This window comes from Miniopterus natalensis, chromosome 1 (genome assembly GCF_054644295.1).
Source record: "Miniopterus natalensis isolate mMinNat1 chromosome 1, mMinNat1.hap1, whole genome shotgun sequence".
Classification (NCBI taxonomy): Eukaryota; Metazoa; Chordata; class Mammalia; order Chiroptera; family Miniopteridae; genus Miniopterus; species Miniopterus natalensis.
In genome coordinates, this window is record NC_142081.1 from 65975048 (window position 1) to 65992616 (window position 17569).

General features: G+C 36.3%; 1 protein-coding gene across 3 annotated transcripts in view; it reads right to left on the reverse strand.

Annotated features, from left to right (window-relative positions):
* Positions 1 to 17569, reverse strand: part of SLC12A6 (solute carrier family 12 member 6) — an 80887-nt gene that overhangs the window by 33208 nt on the left and 30110 nt on the right. For 2 of the 3 annotated variants that reach the window (XM_016199538.2, XM_016199540.2), the window contains exon 2: positions 8657 to 8701. The exons of the other annotated variant lie outside the window; for it this stretch is intronic. In XM_016199538.2, coding sequence (XP_016055024.1) covers positions 8657 to 8701 — 45 coding nt within the window. The remainder of the gene's footprint in view (positions 1 to 8656; positions 8702 to 17569) is intronic. 3 annotated transcript variants of the gene reach the window in all.

Here is a 17569-nt window from a genome sequence, read left to right on the forward strand (position 1 = left end):
TTCTATTCTTTTAATAATTACTCTTGAAATTGTACCACACATTTTATTTTTAAAAACTGTTAAGTAAATTAAACAATAGATCGTCATCCTCCCAAACAACAAAGACTTTTTCAAACACTTCAGTTCAAATTCTCTTCTCTGGACTTACATATTATTACTATCCAATAGTTCCAGTAGTCTATTTTTTTCTTTCTACTTCACGAATAAGACACTAAAATTTATTCCATAGAGAAAATACTGACTTGGGTCAGGGGCCATGTTAACCATTTCGTATGTTCAATATTCTTTGTCGCATTTCAGAGTACTGGTCTTCTGGGATCATTTTCCTTTACCCTGAGGTCCATTCTTTAGAATTCCTTTAAGAGGAGGGTTTCTCAAACTCAGCACCATGAAATTTTGAAGCAAATAATTATTTGTTGTAGGGGAACTGTCCAGTGCAGTGTAGGATGTTTAAGAGCCTCCCTGGCCTCTACTCACTAGATGCTAGTAGCATCTCCAGTAGCAACAATAAAATGTCTCTAAATATTCCCAAATATCTGCTAGGAGGCAAAATCATTCCTACTTGAACACCACTAGTTTAGAGCAAGTCTTGTGGTACATAATGATCCCAGCTTTTCTTTACCTATAATTGCCTGTATTCTGCCTTTATTCCTGAATGTCTTGCCAAGCATAATTCTAAGATAATTTCACAAACACTTTAAAGCATTATTTGCTAGGTTTTGCTGTTGAGAACGCTCCTATCATTATGTTGTTCTTGAATGTCTTTTCTCTGTGGCTGCTTTCAAGTTTTTCTTAGGTGCTGTGCAGCTTTCATTAAGCTATGTCTAGGTGTAGTTTTCTTTTTGTTCGTAACACTCTTCACCTGTTCCTAATCTACTGTTTAACCTCTTCATCTGTAATAATTATGTATTATTACAATACAATACAAATACAATAATTATGTATTTTTTCTCTTTACAAGTTCCATTTGTTTCCCTTTTCTCTAAACAGTCTTTCATTCCTGAGTATGCTCACCTTTCTAATTATATCCTTTATTGATCTGCCACTTAATAATTTTGTATCCAAGACTCAGGACCACTTCTTCCCTCTTGAGGGTTACAAGAGTAGGAGTCCCAGCTTCAATGTCCTACTGCCCTGCTGCTCAATAGCCTTACAAAATGGTTGCTATAAAAATAGGCCTCAGAACATTCCTGCCCCATCCTGCTGCCTGCTGGCCACCTCCTAGCAGCTCTGGCTCTCCTTGCTGCAGTCCTGGCACATCCACGTTTGGGGCCACTCTAGTTTCAAATTTCAAGTGTAACCACCTTAACTTTTAATCGGGTCCTGGCTGTTTCTGGCCTAACTCCCATTTGCTTGCTTGCTTAACTTTTTAGGGGTGGAAGAATGCCCCTGGAAACTTTGTCTACATTTATGAGACCAATGATGCCTCCAAAATTGTCCTACCAAAGGCCTACTTGTAGTGGTGCTGTAGAATGGAAGGTTCCCTAGTGCTCCTGGCCAATCAGGCAAGGAACAAAGCTCTCATTAGAAGTGGTTAATTGAAAGGCTTGGCTCAATCTGACATAAAATCAGGAGGGTTATACTGAAAGGCACTGATCAATTCTTGATGGGAAATCATGCTGCTTCAGATAGATGTGCTGCCTTCAGAAGTCTGCGTCACTACTGTGACCCCAGGAAATCCCAAATGGAATGGGAGTTCTAAAGTCTGAAAAGCAAATACACTTACTCTGCAAAAACTAAGAACCGAATCCACATGTGGGGGCTGTTTTAGGTTATCCAGAATTCTAAGAAGATTCCTTTGGAGGACACCTACTGAGACTGGTCTCAGTAATGCTTTGAATTAAATAGTGAATGGAATCACTATTATGTTTCTTTTTTCTCATTTTACTATCCAAATAATACTGATATTACTGTGAAGCTCACTGCTGGGTATTTCATTGCACAATTCAAATGAAAACTGATAGGAATGCCATTGGTTCATACTGAGGATTTCAGATTATTTTATTGTTGTTAATCCTTACCGAGGATATTTTTTCCATTGATTTTTAGAGAGAGTGAAAGGGAGGGAGGGGGATCAAACTTACAAACCAGGCATGTGCCCTTGACCGGGAATCAACCTGTGACACTTCTGTGGGCAGGCCAAAGTGCTAACCATTGAGCATACTGTCAGAGCCAGGTTTCCATTTTTTATGGCATACTTTTTTTTTGCAAACAGAATGTCTTGCTCTTCAAAAAAAATTTATTTTTATGGCGCTATTACTTCTGTAATACTGCTTCTGTCAGATACCACTGACACCACAGTTAGGGCTCACAGTGAGTCAGATTCTCCCTTATCCTCGGGATCTTGCTCAGCAGCCTTCTGTGGCCTGAGGAGGTAGGACAGTAAGTGCACTTACTTTCCCTTGGCACAGGTTTGGGTTGGAATTACGTGACCATGTGAACAGGAAAGGCTGTCTCAACTGCTATAAATTATGTTTTTGATTTTTTAAAACTTGATTGTCCAATTACAGTTTACATTCAATATTATTTTGTATTAGTTTCAGGTGTACAGCTTGTAGTTAGACAATTAGGAACTTTACAGTGCTCCCCCCGATATTTCCAATACCCACCTGGCATCGTACATAGTTATCACCATATTATTGACTATATCCACTATACTGTACTTTATATCCCCATGACTGTTTTGTAACTACCAATTTGTACTTTTTGTTTGTTAACCCTCACCAGAGGATAGTTTTTCATTGATTTTTAGTGAGAGCGGAAGGGAGGGGGGACAGAAAGAAGGAGAGAGGGAGGGGGAGAGTGAGAGCGAGCGAGCGAGCGAGCGGGAGACAGGAAGAGAAGCACTGATGTGAGAGAGACACATCGATTGGTTGACTCCTGCACACGCCCCAACAGGGCCAGGGATCAAACCTGAAACCCAGATACATCGATGTGTCTCTCTCACATCAGTGCTTCTCTTCCTGTCTCCTGCTCGCTCGCTCGCTCGCTCTCACTCTACCCCTCCCTCTCTCCTTCTTTCTGTCCCCCCTCCCTTCCGCTCTCACTAAAAATGACCAGGAATCGAACCTGAGACTCTTTAGTGCAGGGGCCAACGCTTTAGCCACCGAGCAACACCAGCCAGGGCCAATTTGTACTTCTTAATCCCTTTACCTTTTTCATCCAGACCCCCTAACCACTCTCCCATCTGGCAACCCTCAGTTTGTTCTCTGTATCTATGAAGCTGTTCCTGTTTTGTTTATCCATTTATTTTATTCTTTAGGTTCCACATATAAGTTAAATTATATGGTATTTTTCTTTCTCTGTTTGATTTATTTCACTCAGCATAACACCCTCTAGGTCAGGGGTGGGGAACCTTTTATCTGCTGAGGGCCATTTGGATATTTATAACATCATTCAAGGGCATACAAAATTGTCAACTTAAAAATTAGCTATGAAAGAAATCTAGATTTATTGAATTTCAAGTCCCACCTGCAACTGCCTTGGCAGGGCCAGACCAAATGATTTTGCAGGCTGTAGAGGGTCAGATGTTCCCCATTCCTGCTCTAGGTCCATCCCTGTTGTCCTAAATGGTTAAATTTCATTCTTTTTTTATGGCCGAGTAATATTCCATTGTATATAGCCTGGCCTGTGTTGTTCAGAGGTTGAGCTTCGACCCATGAACCTGGAGATCAGGGTTCAATTTCCAGTTAGGGCACATGCCCGGGTTGCAGGCTCGATCCCCACTGGGGGTTGTGCAGGAGGCAGCCGATCAATGACTCTCATCACTGATGTTTCTCTCTTTCTCTCCCTTCCTCTCTCTGAAATCAATAAAAACATATTTTTAAAAATTCCATTGTATATATGTACCACAGCTTTTTTTTATCCACTTGACTACTGATGGGCACTTGGGTTGCTTCCATATCTTGGCTGTTGTAAATAATGTTGCAATGAACACGGGGGTGCACATATCCTTTTAAATCAGTGTTTTGGATTTCTTCAATTATATACCCAGAAGTGGAATTGCTCGGTCATAATGTAGTTCTAGTTTTAATATTTTGAGGACCCACCATACAGTTTTCCACAGTGGCTGCACCAATTTGCAACCCACAAACAGTGCACAAGGGTTCCCTTTTCCCCACATCCTCACCGTGTTTGTTTGTTGATTTTTTGATGAAGTCATTCTGACAGGTTGTGAGGTGATATTTCATTGTAGTTTTAATTTGCATCTCTCTGATGATTTAGTGACATTGAGCATCTTTTCCTATGTCTCCTGGCCATTTATATGTCCTCTTTGGAGAACTGTCTATTCAGATCCTTTGCCCATTTTTAAATTGGATTGTTTGGTGTTGCATTGTATGAGTTCTTTATAAATTTTAGATAGTAACCCCTTAGTATAGTTTTGATTTTAGCATCTGTTTAAATCAGTAGCTAAATAAGAGGCACACAGTATGACTGGCTGCTATATCTCTGAAGTCCTTAGCTTCTTTGCTTTCTTTGCAATTTATTTATTGAAGAAACTAAGTTATTTGTTTAGTAGTTTTTGATGGTCCGAATTTAGATGATGGCATCCATGTGTATGTTGTTTAACATTTGTTTGGGGGTATTTCCTATATATTGGTAGTTGGGTCTAGAGGCTTAACAACATTTACTGTTTTTAGGTGGGGGGAGGGAGGAAAACTCCTTCATAGTGGTATTTTGGTCTTCCATCAGGAAGTACATGTCATCTGGTTGTCTTTCTTTTTGAGATATTAGCAACTACTGATGATTAATGCCTAGATCCATTAATTTATGGGGTTAAAAAAATGGTGATATTCTGAAGATATTATTCTTTCATTTATTAACTGAAATACTTTTACAAAAAGACATTCCTTCTAATATCCTATTTGGTTATCCATTGGAATAGTTAAAGGAAAGAGAAATACTTCATTTTTACCCTTTATTGACAAATTCTCAGAATAATGAATTTGTTCACTAAGCTACTGGTGATCAGTAAGTTTTTTTGAAGTATCATTATAAATTCATGAATTTAAATATTGGATATGTTTCAAATAAAATGTTTTTTCTACATCTATTAAGATGATTATACAATATATCTCCTCTAATATGTTAATATGCTGAGTTACATAAGTTGATATTTTTAAAGTTTTTTATTAAATGTATTGGGGTGACATTGGTTAATACATAAACTGATTTTTAATGATAAACCAACCATGTCTTTCTACTGGAAACCCAACCGAGTCACAGGGACAATTTTAAAAATGTCTTGCTTTAGTCAGATTGCAAATATTTTGCTTAGGATATTTATATGTGTTCATAAGTAAAACTGGCCTATCCTTCCTCACACTGTCACTGTCACGTTTTGGTATCGAGGTACTACAAGCCTCAAACTTGGGGGGGTACCTTGTTCTGTCTATTCCTTAAGAGAAACTGTAGAAGAGTTTCCTTGATGTTTGGTAAATTACTTTCCCTTGAATGTTTGGTAAAACTTATAAAAATGCCAAGGCCTCCATTGCTCATTTGCTTGCTGGCTTTCTGCAATTTTTTAAATTGAAAATTACACACACACACACACACACACACACACACACACAGAGTGAGAGAGGAGAGAGAGATCATAAATCGTTAAGCAGACAGCTCGATTCTCTATCACAACAGCAGTTTCACCCTTTCAGAGATCTCCTCAGGCTGACCCTGAGTTTTGCAAGAGATCTGATGAGTCAGTGGGAACAGTAGGTACCTTAAAAGAGCTGCACCCTGTTGACAGGAAAAAATTTTAGAAGGTCTGGAAAACGCTATTATAAATTCCATTCAGCAGGCAGGCAATCAGTTTTTCACCTACTAGGCCAAATTATCCTAAACAAGGTTTTTTTATAGAGATCTGGCAAGATTTTAATTCAAGCTACCAATGCCTTTTCTGATGCTAGAATTAGAAAATACAACAAAAAATCGCTTTCATTTTTTTGCAAACAAAACATTTTTTAAAAATAAACCAGTCTTTTTAAGGATTTTGAAGCTGTACTTAAAACAAAGGTACTTAAGACGGGAGACAGAAGACGGTAGTTAGCAAGAGCATGAGAAAAAAGGAAATACAATCTGACCTAAGGAACCCAGGAGAGAGAACCCAGGATAGCAAGCAGGATGAACTTACTTGAGAATCTGGCCATAAGACTCTGGATAAATTCCCAGGTTTGTTTAAAACTGAGTGCGATTGTAGGCTGCCAAATGTCTGGAGAAGTCTCTCTGCAACACTATTAGGGTTTTTGGCTAATACTAAGAAAACCTTTCCTTCACAAGCACATACTATTTCTGTCTCCCTACAATTCGTCTGCCATCTTTTAGTATAAGTGCCTAATCGAAAATAAAATGCAGCTTAGGAACACAGGGACCGTGCCAACTCCCCCACCTCCATTACACAACTGCTCCTGGTCAGCTGATGAACTCACTACTCTCAAACTTCTCTACCCTCAGTCACGTACCAGAGACAGGAACAATGTAATAGTGTAGGGGAAAATATACTTTTCATGGTATGACAAAATCTTTCCATGCAATCTTAATCATTCCTGATCCAAATATAAAATTTTCATATAGAGAAGACTAATTTTGAACACTTTAAATAAACTATCTAATATAAAAAAGAGAATGGTGACAGTCCCAATACCACGAGGCCAGAACCCTGGTGATCAGATTTCTAGCTATGTTTATGTCATATCATTTACTTAACAAATACCTATTTAGTACCTAGGTTGACAGGTACTGTTCCAGCACATAAACTCATTCAAAGGAATGAGACAACCAGAAACTTATGTCCTTAACCTTGAAAAAGAAGACAAGTATCCCAGTTTCTTTAGCTAATTAAGCAAACAGGTCAAGTAATTTCCCTACTTCAGACATTTTGATAGCTTATATTTTTCACAGCTGCTTTGAACATATTCAAACGGCTAAAAGTCCAGCGACATACAAATCAAAGTAAGCCTCAAACTGCCCTGGCCAGGTGGCTCAGTTGGCTGGAGTGTTGTCCTCTACACCAACATGTCTCGGGTTCGATCCCCAGTCAGGGCCCAGTACGGGAGGTGATCGATTATTTCTCGTTTCTCTCTCGCATTGATGTTTCTCTCTCTCTCTCTCTCTAAAAATCAGTGAAAACATATCCTTGGGTGAGGATTGAAAATAAGACTAAAACCAAAAGATGCACACACATAAAAATGGCAGTTAATATATTGAAAAGTACTTACTCATAATTAAATAAGTACAAATACAAACTAGAGATGCCATTTTCACTGATTAGATAAGAAAAAATTTACTATTGATAATATCTACTTTTGAAGACAGGGAGCCAAGTATGCCTCCATACTCCTTATTGGTGGGAGTTTAAGTTGATGTATCTTTTTGAAAATGTACATACTTTTTGAGCAAGGAATTCACCTGTTAGGAATTTATTCTACAAATATACCAGCAAGGGGGAATGCAAGGATATAAGTATCAGATATTCATGGCAAGATGTTTATTTCCAGTAAAACAGCTGGAAATAAATGCTTGTGAATAGGAAACTGGTTGAGTAAAGTCACAGCACAGCCATACAATGGAATACTATTCTGCCACAAAGGAATGAGGCAGGTCTTTATGCACTAGTGTGAGATGTCCAAGATACAATGTTAAGCGAACAAAAGGATGTCACAGAACAGTCTGTATAATTCCATTGGTAGAAAAGGTAAAAAAAAAGATGGTTACATATAATATGAAAATTAAAATTTCTAGAATAATTCCCCAGAAAGGGTTAACAGCAAGTATCTCAGGGTGAGCAGAGGTGAAGTGGTAAGGAAAAGGTTCTCTGGAGGACTTTTACTTTCTTTAGAGTATATATTTTTTGTATTATGTGAATTCCTCATCTGAGTGTTCTATTTTTATATTTTAAAAATTTATCAGTTCTGAGATGTGTAATTCTTGTCAAATTATAAGCTTACTACAATTTAAATAAGCAAAACCTAAAGGAAATAAACTCATTTCCATAAGGTATTTCACAGATGACAAACTGGAACTTCAACTGTAGTTTGCTTAAGGCCATGGTGTTTATGAAGTACTTTCAGTAATTAAAATGAAGGTGAATGACTTTACTTGGGGTGGTGAACACACAATATCGTGTGTAGATGACGTGTAGCAGAATTGTGCACCTGGAATATGTATAATTTTGTTAACCGGTGTCACCCCAATAAATTCAATTAAAAAGTATTTTTAATGAAGATAACAAAAGACCATGAAAAATAATAGAAAGGGCAAAGTAACTGCAAAGCCCAAGATATTGCAGAATAGTGTATCTTCTTTTTAACAGTTTGGAAAAAGAAGTTGCACTTCTTACAGATTTTCTTCCACCACAGACCCTGTTAAAATTACCTTTTTTGAGGTATAATTGACATAAAACATTACATTAGTTTTAGATGTACAACATAATTTGGTATTTGTATTAAAATTATTTTCTAGTATAGCTAAATTGAGTCTTAGCAATCAATTGCAGAAGTAGTTACCTAAAACTTACCAAGTTGGGACTAGAAACAGCAGGAAAAAAAGTTGAGTGAAAAGTAGAAAATAGAAAATAGAATTAGAGAAGGGAGTAATGTCTGTTAGTATAAACAGAAAAGGGTAACGTTAGTGAGAGTCAATCCCCACTGTAATACTATACCTAACAGCTGGCTGTGTTCCCCTGTGATGGAGTTCTGACTCGGGTCTGAAAAACAAACAATTGAAAAGAAAAGAAAAAAATGAATGACCAAAATAATTTCTTAAAAATCAGCAACAAAAGTTAACCAAGGAAATAAGCAAAACAAAATTTTGTTACGTGCTTAAGAAACATTAATGAAAGGATAACAAAAATATAATAAGCTATTATAAAAAATAATTGCACTGCTTCCTTGAAAAGTTGAACAATAGGATTACCACATGACCAAGCAATTCCACTCCTAGGTATATATCCAAAAGAAATAAGAACAGGGACTCACACAGATACTTGTATGACAGTGTTGATAGGAACCCTATTCACAATAGCCAAAAGGTGGAAGCAATCCAAGCGTCCTTCAAAAGGTGAACAGATAAAACAAAATGTGGTACATACTTACAATGGAATATTTTCAGCCACAAAAATGAAGTTCTGATACATGCTACAACATGGATGAACCTTGAAAATATTATGCTAAGGGAAATAAGCTGGATGCAGAAGGACAAGTACTGTATTATTCTATTTATATGAAATATCTGGAAAAGGCAAACTTACATATATTTAGAAAGTAGATTAGAGGTTACCAGGGATGAGGGGAGTGGGGAATGGGATGTTATTGCTTAATGAGTACAGAATTTCTGTTTGGGGTGATAAGAAATTTTGGAAATAGATAGTGGTGGTGGTTGTACAACATTGTGAACTGCAATTAATGCCAATAATGTGCACTTAAAAATGGTTAAAATGGTAGCCTTTGTTTTATATATATTTACTAAAATAAAAAGTAAATTAAAAAAAATTATAACATGCCCGGCCAGAGTGGCTCAGTTGGTTGAGTGCCATCCTGTGCACCAAAGGCTTGCAGGTCCGATTCCCAGTCAGGGCACATACCTGGGCTGCGGGTGTGATTCCCAGTCGGGGAGCGTACAAAAAGCAACTGATCAGTTTCCCTCTCGCATCAATGTCTCCCCCCCCTTCCTCTCTCTAAGCATGTCCTCAGGTGAGGATTAAAAAGAATAATAATAACAGCAACAACACAAATTTGACAAAGCAATACTAATTTCATAAAGCAAAAGGATGATCCAAGGCCTACAACATGAGGTACCTTTTCTCATAGATGACAACGGAACATACGACATACAACCGTGGCAGCTCAAAGTCAAGACAAGTAAAGCGCTCGTAACTATTAGCAGGTCTGATTTGACTTTAAGATAAAATGACAAAACTGGACTTTATACATATCTATTTCTTCAGCAATCTACCATAAAATTAATGGCTACAAGCCAAGTTCCTAACGCAAGAGATATTAACAATCACCATTTAACAACCAGCCACTTGCTTATTTTAAAAGCTCGAAAAGCATTAAGGGCTAAATATGGAAAAGGCTCAGTTCCACTTTCCTTAAAAATTAAGTCTCTTGTGATACAGAGGATTACATGTGGCTTTCTTAAATGTGTCTGGGGAATAAAAATTTTAGTCAGGGCAAGGGGTCGGGTGGGGTCTGTGAACAACAATGGGGGAAAAAATTACACCTTTTTTTCCACTAACCTCTAATTGAAGTTTAGTATTTTCTCCAAATATAATGTAGGTAACAAATTACATAAAAGTACCTGTGATTTTGTCAATATCATCATATATTTTCATATCACATTTAGAATTGCTGCATATATCGCAATATCTTTTAGGTTCAGTGCTACTTTTAAATTATGGTAATTATTAGAATGGATGCTAGATCTTATTCAATGCATTGATAAAGAAGCACTTATGAGATCACAAGTCTAATATTTTAATTACTATACTTTAATATAATAGGGTTCTTTTTTAATCCTATGTATATATGTATTTATGTGTGTATTATTTTATGCATTTAAAAACGTTATTCTGAAAAGGAATTTATAGGCTTCAGGCTGGCAAAGAGATCCAAGATACAAAAAAGATTAACAATTACCATTTTAGAAAGAATTCAAATAATATTTTCTATGGTATTTATAAAGGTTTTATATATAATTTTAATTAAATCTAACACTTTAAGCATCCTAGACAGAAAGACTCAATGAGAATACTTAATAAATTCTGGTTCCTGATGTGCACTCTACATACTCTACTCAAGGAGAAAATAAAGTTGAAAGCTGATTCAGACAATTAAAGTTTTAAATGCTGTGTGTGTATTTTAAGATATATTTTTAGAAGATTTTCATTCTTAATTTACTTTTGAAAAAGTTCCAAATTTTTCTATTCTAACATATTTTTCCCAACATACTAGCAGGTGAATTCCCAGTTTTAATTTAAACTCGTTTTCCCATCTAAATAAATAATGGTTCATTAGTGAATTCTACTAAACATTTGAAGAATTAATACCAATCTTTCTCAAACTCTTTCAAAAAAGGAAAGTGGAGGGACTTCGTCCAAACTTATTTTACAAGATTTGCACTACCCTGATACAAAAACCAGTCAAGGACATGACAAAAGAAAATTATAGGCTAATATCCCTGATGAACATAGATGTAATAATCCTAAACAAAATATTAGCAAAATGAATTCAACAGTACATTTAAAGGATCACAAACCATGATGCAATGGAATTTATCTCATCATAAGAAAAAAAATTCTGCAGCTATGTGTGGTGACAAATGTTAACAAGACTCATTATTTTGCAGTATATACAAATATAAAATCATTATGTTATACTCCTGAAACTAATATAATGTCGTATATCAATTAGAATAAAAAAATAAAGATAAAAAAGAATATGCGTGGTTCTTGCACATAAGATACAGTAGGAATAACAGATCCATAGTAAGTTAATATATTAGATCTTCTCCCTTGTCCTCTCCCCCTCTCCTCACCCCTCCTCTCTCTCATGTAGGGGAAAATTTGGGCCCCATCATTATAGAGAAGCAGGTGTACAAATAGTATGGAAGGAGGAGTAGAGAGAAAAAAATATATAATTTTAGAACCAGAAGAACTTTGGTGATCATCTAGATCTACTCTAGTGATCCTAAAACCATGCCAAGACTCCTCAAGATTCTGATTCCCACCTACTGTAATTAATGGGAATGCCTTTTTTCTCAGGTGTGCTGGGACAGAACAAATTGAGAAGCTCAGTTTAGTATTTATAGTGGACAAGACAAATGCCTGGGTTAATGAGAGGCCAAAGACACACCACACTACGGCCAAAAGAGAAAGATTAGAGATACAGTCTTGATGTCTTGAGAACCTGAGTTCATGCATTTCCGTACTCTGCAATTCTAACTTTCTTGTTCTAAAATGAAGTACGAGAGCCTAAAACAAATCTGGGATTGCCAGGAACGTATCTATGAATAAAAATGGAAAAACATCTCAGAACAGTCAAGCAGAATAGGTACGATTTTAGACGTGGGAGTGTAAATGATTTTTCTTTGAAAAATTATGTTCTCCTGTACTGTGTAATATGCTGCCTTGCCTTCCGAGCTGGGCACATGTGATGTGTGTGCATTCTCTAGTCAAGCAGGTTCTCTTCCTTTGAACACCCTTGTGTAGTTCCCTAAAATCCAGCTTAGATTTTTGCCTTTCAATTATAATGAAAGGAACGGGGAGGGGGGGGTAGTCTCTACTTATTTGTAAGTTGAAGATTAACTCTTAAGAACATTAATATGTATAAAAGCTGACACAAGGGCAAATCTAGGAACAAACAGGCTTATGAAGCCACTAGAATGAAACTAGGCATGCCTGTAAAAATCATACTTGGTACATGGTTTACACGGAAGGGCGTTTCTGAGTATGCAATCCGAACTGTGTAGTGCAGTCAACCTAACATTGTTCTGGGCATCTAGGATATGTCTGGGCTTCGTTCTATTGTCCTATATCTGAAGACTCCCATTTAACATTTTTTCCTGCCTATGTCACTGGTGAGAGCACACCCAAGTTTGCCTAAGACTGGGAGTTGTCCCTAATATTACTCAAAATGCCATTTACTTTAACCAAATTACTTCCTGTAATAGGAAGAATTTGCCAATAATGTAACTATTTTTACTCTTTGTTGGTCTTAATGAATTAAGCTACTTCTGAGTCATAATATAACCAGTTAATACTCAAAAGTCTGTGACACTCTACTAGTCAAATAATAGTTCAAATAAAAAACAGAAACATAAACCTTTTCACAAATGCAATCATAAAAATAAATTGAAAATATTTCCTCGAAACAGTAATGGTATAGTTGTTTTACAAACAGGCACTTGCTCAATATATTTAATTTATCTTGGGTAAATGGTAAAGGGTGAAGATTTTATTCTGTTTCTTCCCATGTGCCTTGGAAAACAGAGAAAAATGATTGTGGGTGGTACTCACTTGCAAAACTGCCTCTGTAAATAGTTTTGCTGAAAAGCTTTATTATCTCCCCTAGTTTGCCCACAGAAATAGTCTTTTCTGAATTTCCTTTGATAATAACTTCATCTACCATTCTTGGTAGAGAATCTGAAACAAAGACTATCTGTATTTTGCATCTAAAACTCAGTGTGGAAGGTTTGTCTTCATTAAAGATAGAATCAGTAATTTCATTAAATAACACAATCAAAAGTGAACACTGTTGCCTAATTGTTCAGGAAAAGTAGACATGCCTACATGCATATACGTCAGGACAATCAGCTTATTATGCTACGTTGTCTATATTTTCTAGATGTACTACAAAAGTATTTCAGGATAGCAAACACCTGAAATCACCAGTCTTACCACATTTCTGATTTTCTGGACTCCAACTTCTGAAAAACCAAACAAGCATCAACATCATAAGAAATCGTCTGGCTCTGATTTAGGCAAAGATGATTAAAGATGGAATCAAAGACAATTACTCTAACATTCACATTTATTAGATTCTGCCTCTCTATATGGGTAGGTCCTCATTTTAGTGGGAAACTTAAGAAGGAAACAAGCTGAAATAAGGTAAAATCTGAAAAGCCTATCCTCGTCATGTAGATTTTGAACTTACTGCAATTAAACTAGATAGACCTGGAAAAATTTACATGTGATTGTGTTTAAATAAATAGATGGTTGAAAAACATCGGGCAATTTTAGGCAAAGTAAAATTAAACAGTGAGATGGAAATGTAAAGCAATACAAACAAAAAGTTAACAAGTCATTATTTCTAGTCTTACCCCATAAAGGAGAGTTGGAAGACACTTGAGTTTTTAATATACTAAGAATATAATTTTAAAAAGATATTAAGGGTTTACTTCTGCCAAAAAATATATATCTATAATTTTGCTGGGGTTTATAGTTTAGTTCCACCTATCTGCTGTGCAAGGGATCTGCGTAGACAGCTAATCATGGAGCAAATAATCTGTGGCAGTAGCACTCAGCTGTGGACTGTCTGTGTCCTTCATGTACAGCACGTGTGCCTTAGTGCTTAGTGCACACTCTGTAGTATATTAATACGGACTTGGTGAGAAAATGGTTTTGGACAGGGGTGGCAAGGAGTTTTGGTAAATCCATTTAACAGTCAGGTAGATTTCTATAATGTACAGTTTCTCAGATCCTTCAATATGTTAATGGTTGCTCAGCTAATCTACAAAAGAAGAATGTAATATTTGGCATTCCTAAATATATCAAGAGAGATAACTACTTTTTCAAGCATCTTCATTAGTGTTTTATTGTATACACTTTGGGAAATGTTCGACTAATTCATATCAGTACACTAAGGTTAAAAGATAACCCCCCGAGTCAGCATTCCCATTTACTCATTTGTTCACTTGGCAATACTCCCATTAAGCCAGTATTTTCTGAATGTGCCCATTCAAAGAATCATCTGGAATTTTTGTTAAGCTACAAATTCCTGGGCCACATAACTAACCCTAATGACCTGAGAATCTGTGGTTTTATGAAGTGCCCCATATAGCTATCATAAAGGTCCGTTCATTCACTCAACTATCCATTCATTTAAATATTTGAGTAATTAATAAGTGTTAGGCATTATTCTATGTGCTAGGGATAGAGTAGTGATTAAGACAAATTTCCTATGCTCATGCAGATTTGGTGAGACAAAGAATAAAAGAAAATGAATAACCACGATTATTTTCTTTATAACATTTATTTAAGCCAAAATTAAGAAAAGTGAATGGAGAGGCTATTTTGGATTGGGTAGACAGTGAAACCTTTCTGAGGAAATAGTCTTTAAGATGAGACCTGCATATAAAGGAGACAGACATGAGGATCTTCAAAAAACTGATCAGGGCAGAGTAGTTATGCAAAGGCTCTAAGATGGGAATAAGTTTAATAAGTTTGGGAAACAATGTGGCTAAAACACAGTGAGTAAGAGGTGTTTTTGTTTTTTTTAAAAAAAGGTGAGCAAATTAGGTAACATACATGTAGTATTGCAGACAATAGTAAAAAGTGTGGATTTTACTTTAAAAATTATGTGAAACAACTGAAGGTTTTAAATAGCAGCATGAAAGGTCTGATTAACCTTTTAAAAGATGGAGTTGCTGGTTGGAGAATGGACTGTGGAGGAAGCAAGAACAGAAATGGGGAACCAATTAGTCTACGGCAGAAATCTTAGAAAGGTATGATAATGACTGTAGTGAAGATGGTAAAAGTTGTGAGGGTAAAAGTTGGAAGGAGAGCTCATGAGTTAATCTGCAAACTTGATGTCCATGTTACTTTAAAATTTGTAATTCTATTCATTCATTCATTCATTCATTCATTCATTCATTCATTCATTCAATATCATTTGAGCACCTTCTACATGTGAAACACCATTCTAATTAATAGAATAGTAACAAAATCCCTACCATCAAAGAGCTTACATGTTTGTCAACAGGACACAAACAATAAACAAACAGCATACTTCATTATATGTGACAAGTGATAAGTTATAGATCAAAAAAGCAGAGGAGGAGACAGAGGATTAGTGGGGGTGGTTTCTGTGCTGGTTTTTTAAAACATGTTTTCATTGATTTTTAGATAGAGAGGAAGGGAGAGGGAGAGATAAAAATAGCAATGAGAAACATTGATTGACTGTCTTCTGCACACCCCCTGCTGGGGATCAAGCCCACAACCCCAACATGTGCCCTGATGGAAATCAAACCAGGAACCTCTTGGTCCATGGGATGATGGGAATCCACTGAACCACACCAGCCGGGCTCTGTGCTGGTTTTGATTCTGAGTCTCAGATAATGTGACATCTGACCAGAAACTTGAAGTGAGGCCTGTAGCCATACAAATATCATACAAATACACTACTCACCTCAGTAAGACATGCTCCCCTGTCCCCCACAGGGCATGAGAAGGGTAAGGGAAACTTAAGTGGTTATGAAATCCAATACAGAGTCAGGGCTGAAAGGGTAGAGAAATTAGGAGGTGATAAAGGTCATCCACGTAGGATAGTAAATATGGTTCTGCTTTTGATATTTGAAGTTTAGTAACCAGACTATTTTATTTCTGTTATTTTTATACTTTTGATTACTTCTAGAAGATTACATGTATCACAAATATTTATTGTAATTTTACCTTAAAAAGTTTATTAAATTCATTTTGTTGTAAACGTCTTCGTAGGTTTTAACTGTGACTTTAGATGATCAGGATGATTCCACCTTCTCCCTACACCCCTGCCATTAACCCTGCTAACGGAGAGTCAAAGGACTTTATCAAATATCATTTTCTTATGTCTGTGTTAGAATATCTTGAACATATATTCAAAACTTGATGCTCTCTCTTTTTTTAACAGGCTCAGAGGCTCTGCTTGGCAATAGTATCTAGCTAGATTAATATCATTTGCACCACATTTATTTTTAGTTTATACTCTGTTTATGGCAAGCATGCTGGCATTTTGTTTAGTACAAGTTTCCTTTACATAAAACCCCAGACAGTCAGTGACTCAACTTAAGAAAATATATTAAAGTAATGCAAATATGCTATATAAAACTGGGAAGATTATAAAGGTAGTCTCTAAATGGCTAAATGTAGAGAAAATTTTCTACCTTCTTCATATCAAATTCCTATGTTCCAGAAGAAACTAGCTCTGAGAAAGCAAAACTGCTTTGCCCAAGGTGGGAGAGCCAATAACCTGTGGTGTAGCCTTTAGTGCTGCAAGGGCCCAAAGAAAGAGGGGGACAATATGGATATCAAGGCAGCATGAGCCTTAAGTAGAATTTTTTTAAAAACCTTAAAAATCATGTAGAATTCAAAAGCACAATTCTGAAATTCTCTAAGTAGAAGTCTCAAAATGAAAGTAGTATCTTAGGTGAGGAAACCTGCATGCAATATGCAAAAGTGAAATAAATGCCAGATTTATTAGAAGCGGATGGGCTTACTCAGTAGACCACTGTAATTTATCCACGTGCTAATAACAAGCATCTCTAGTGTGGTCTCTAGAGTAGTTCTAATAGGTAGCCGTTATTACTAAGTCAATTACATCAGAGTGATTATAGTACATTAGAGATACAGACAAATAGATATGAAGGTATGTACATTACATCCCCTGGAAAACGTAACAGAAAAGCCACTAAGGAAGAAGTGGTGTTTGCTTGGAAAGTGCAGGAAAGAACATTCCAGCAAGATGGAACAAATTTGTGGAAACAAAAGACATTCAAGAACATTTCTTATACAGTATCTGGTGTGCAGTATGAAAGAGTGACAGACAAGGAGGCTGTTACACTGAGATGTTCTAGATCATGAAGGAACATGTATGACCTACTAAGCAGTATAGACTTTATTTAGCCAGCAATAGGGAAACATTACAGGGTTTTAAATGGAGGAATAAAAGGATGACATTTTTATTTCAGAAAAATTCCTACGGCAGTTGCTATAATGGGTGGCTTTAGGAACCTAGAGAAGAAGTGACAAAGGACTAACCTGAACTAACATAGAAGCAATGCAGATGGAGAACATAGAATGGAGAAATATTTGTGAGAC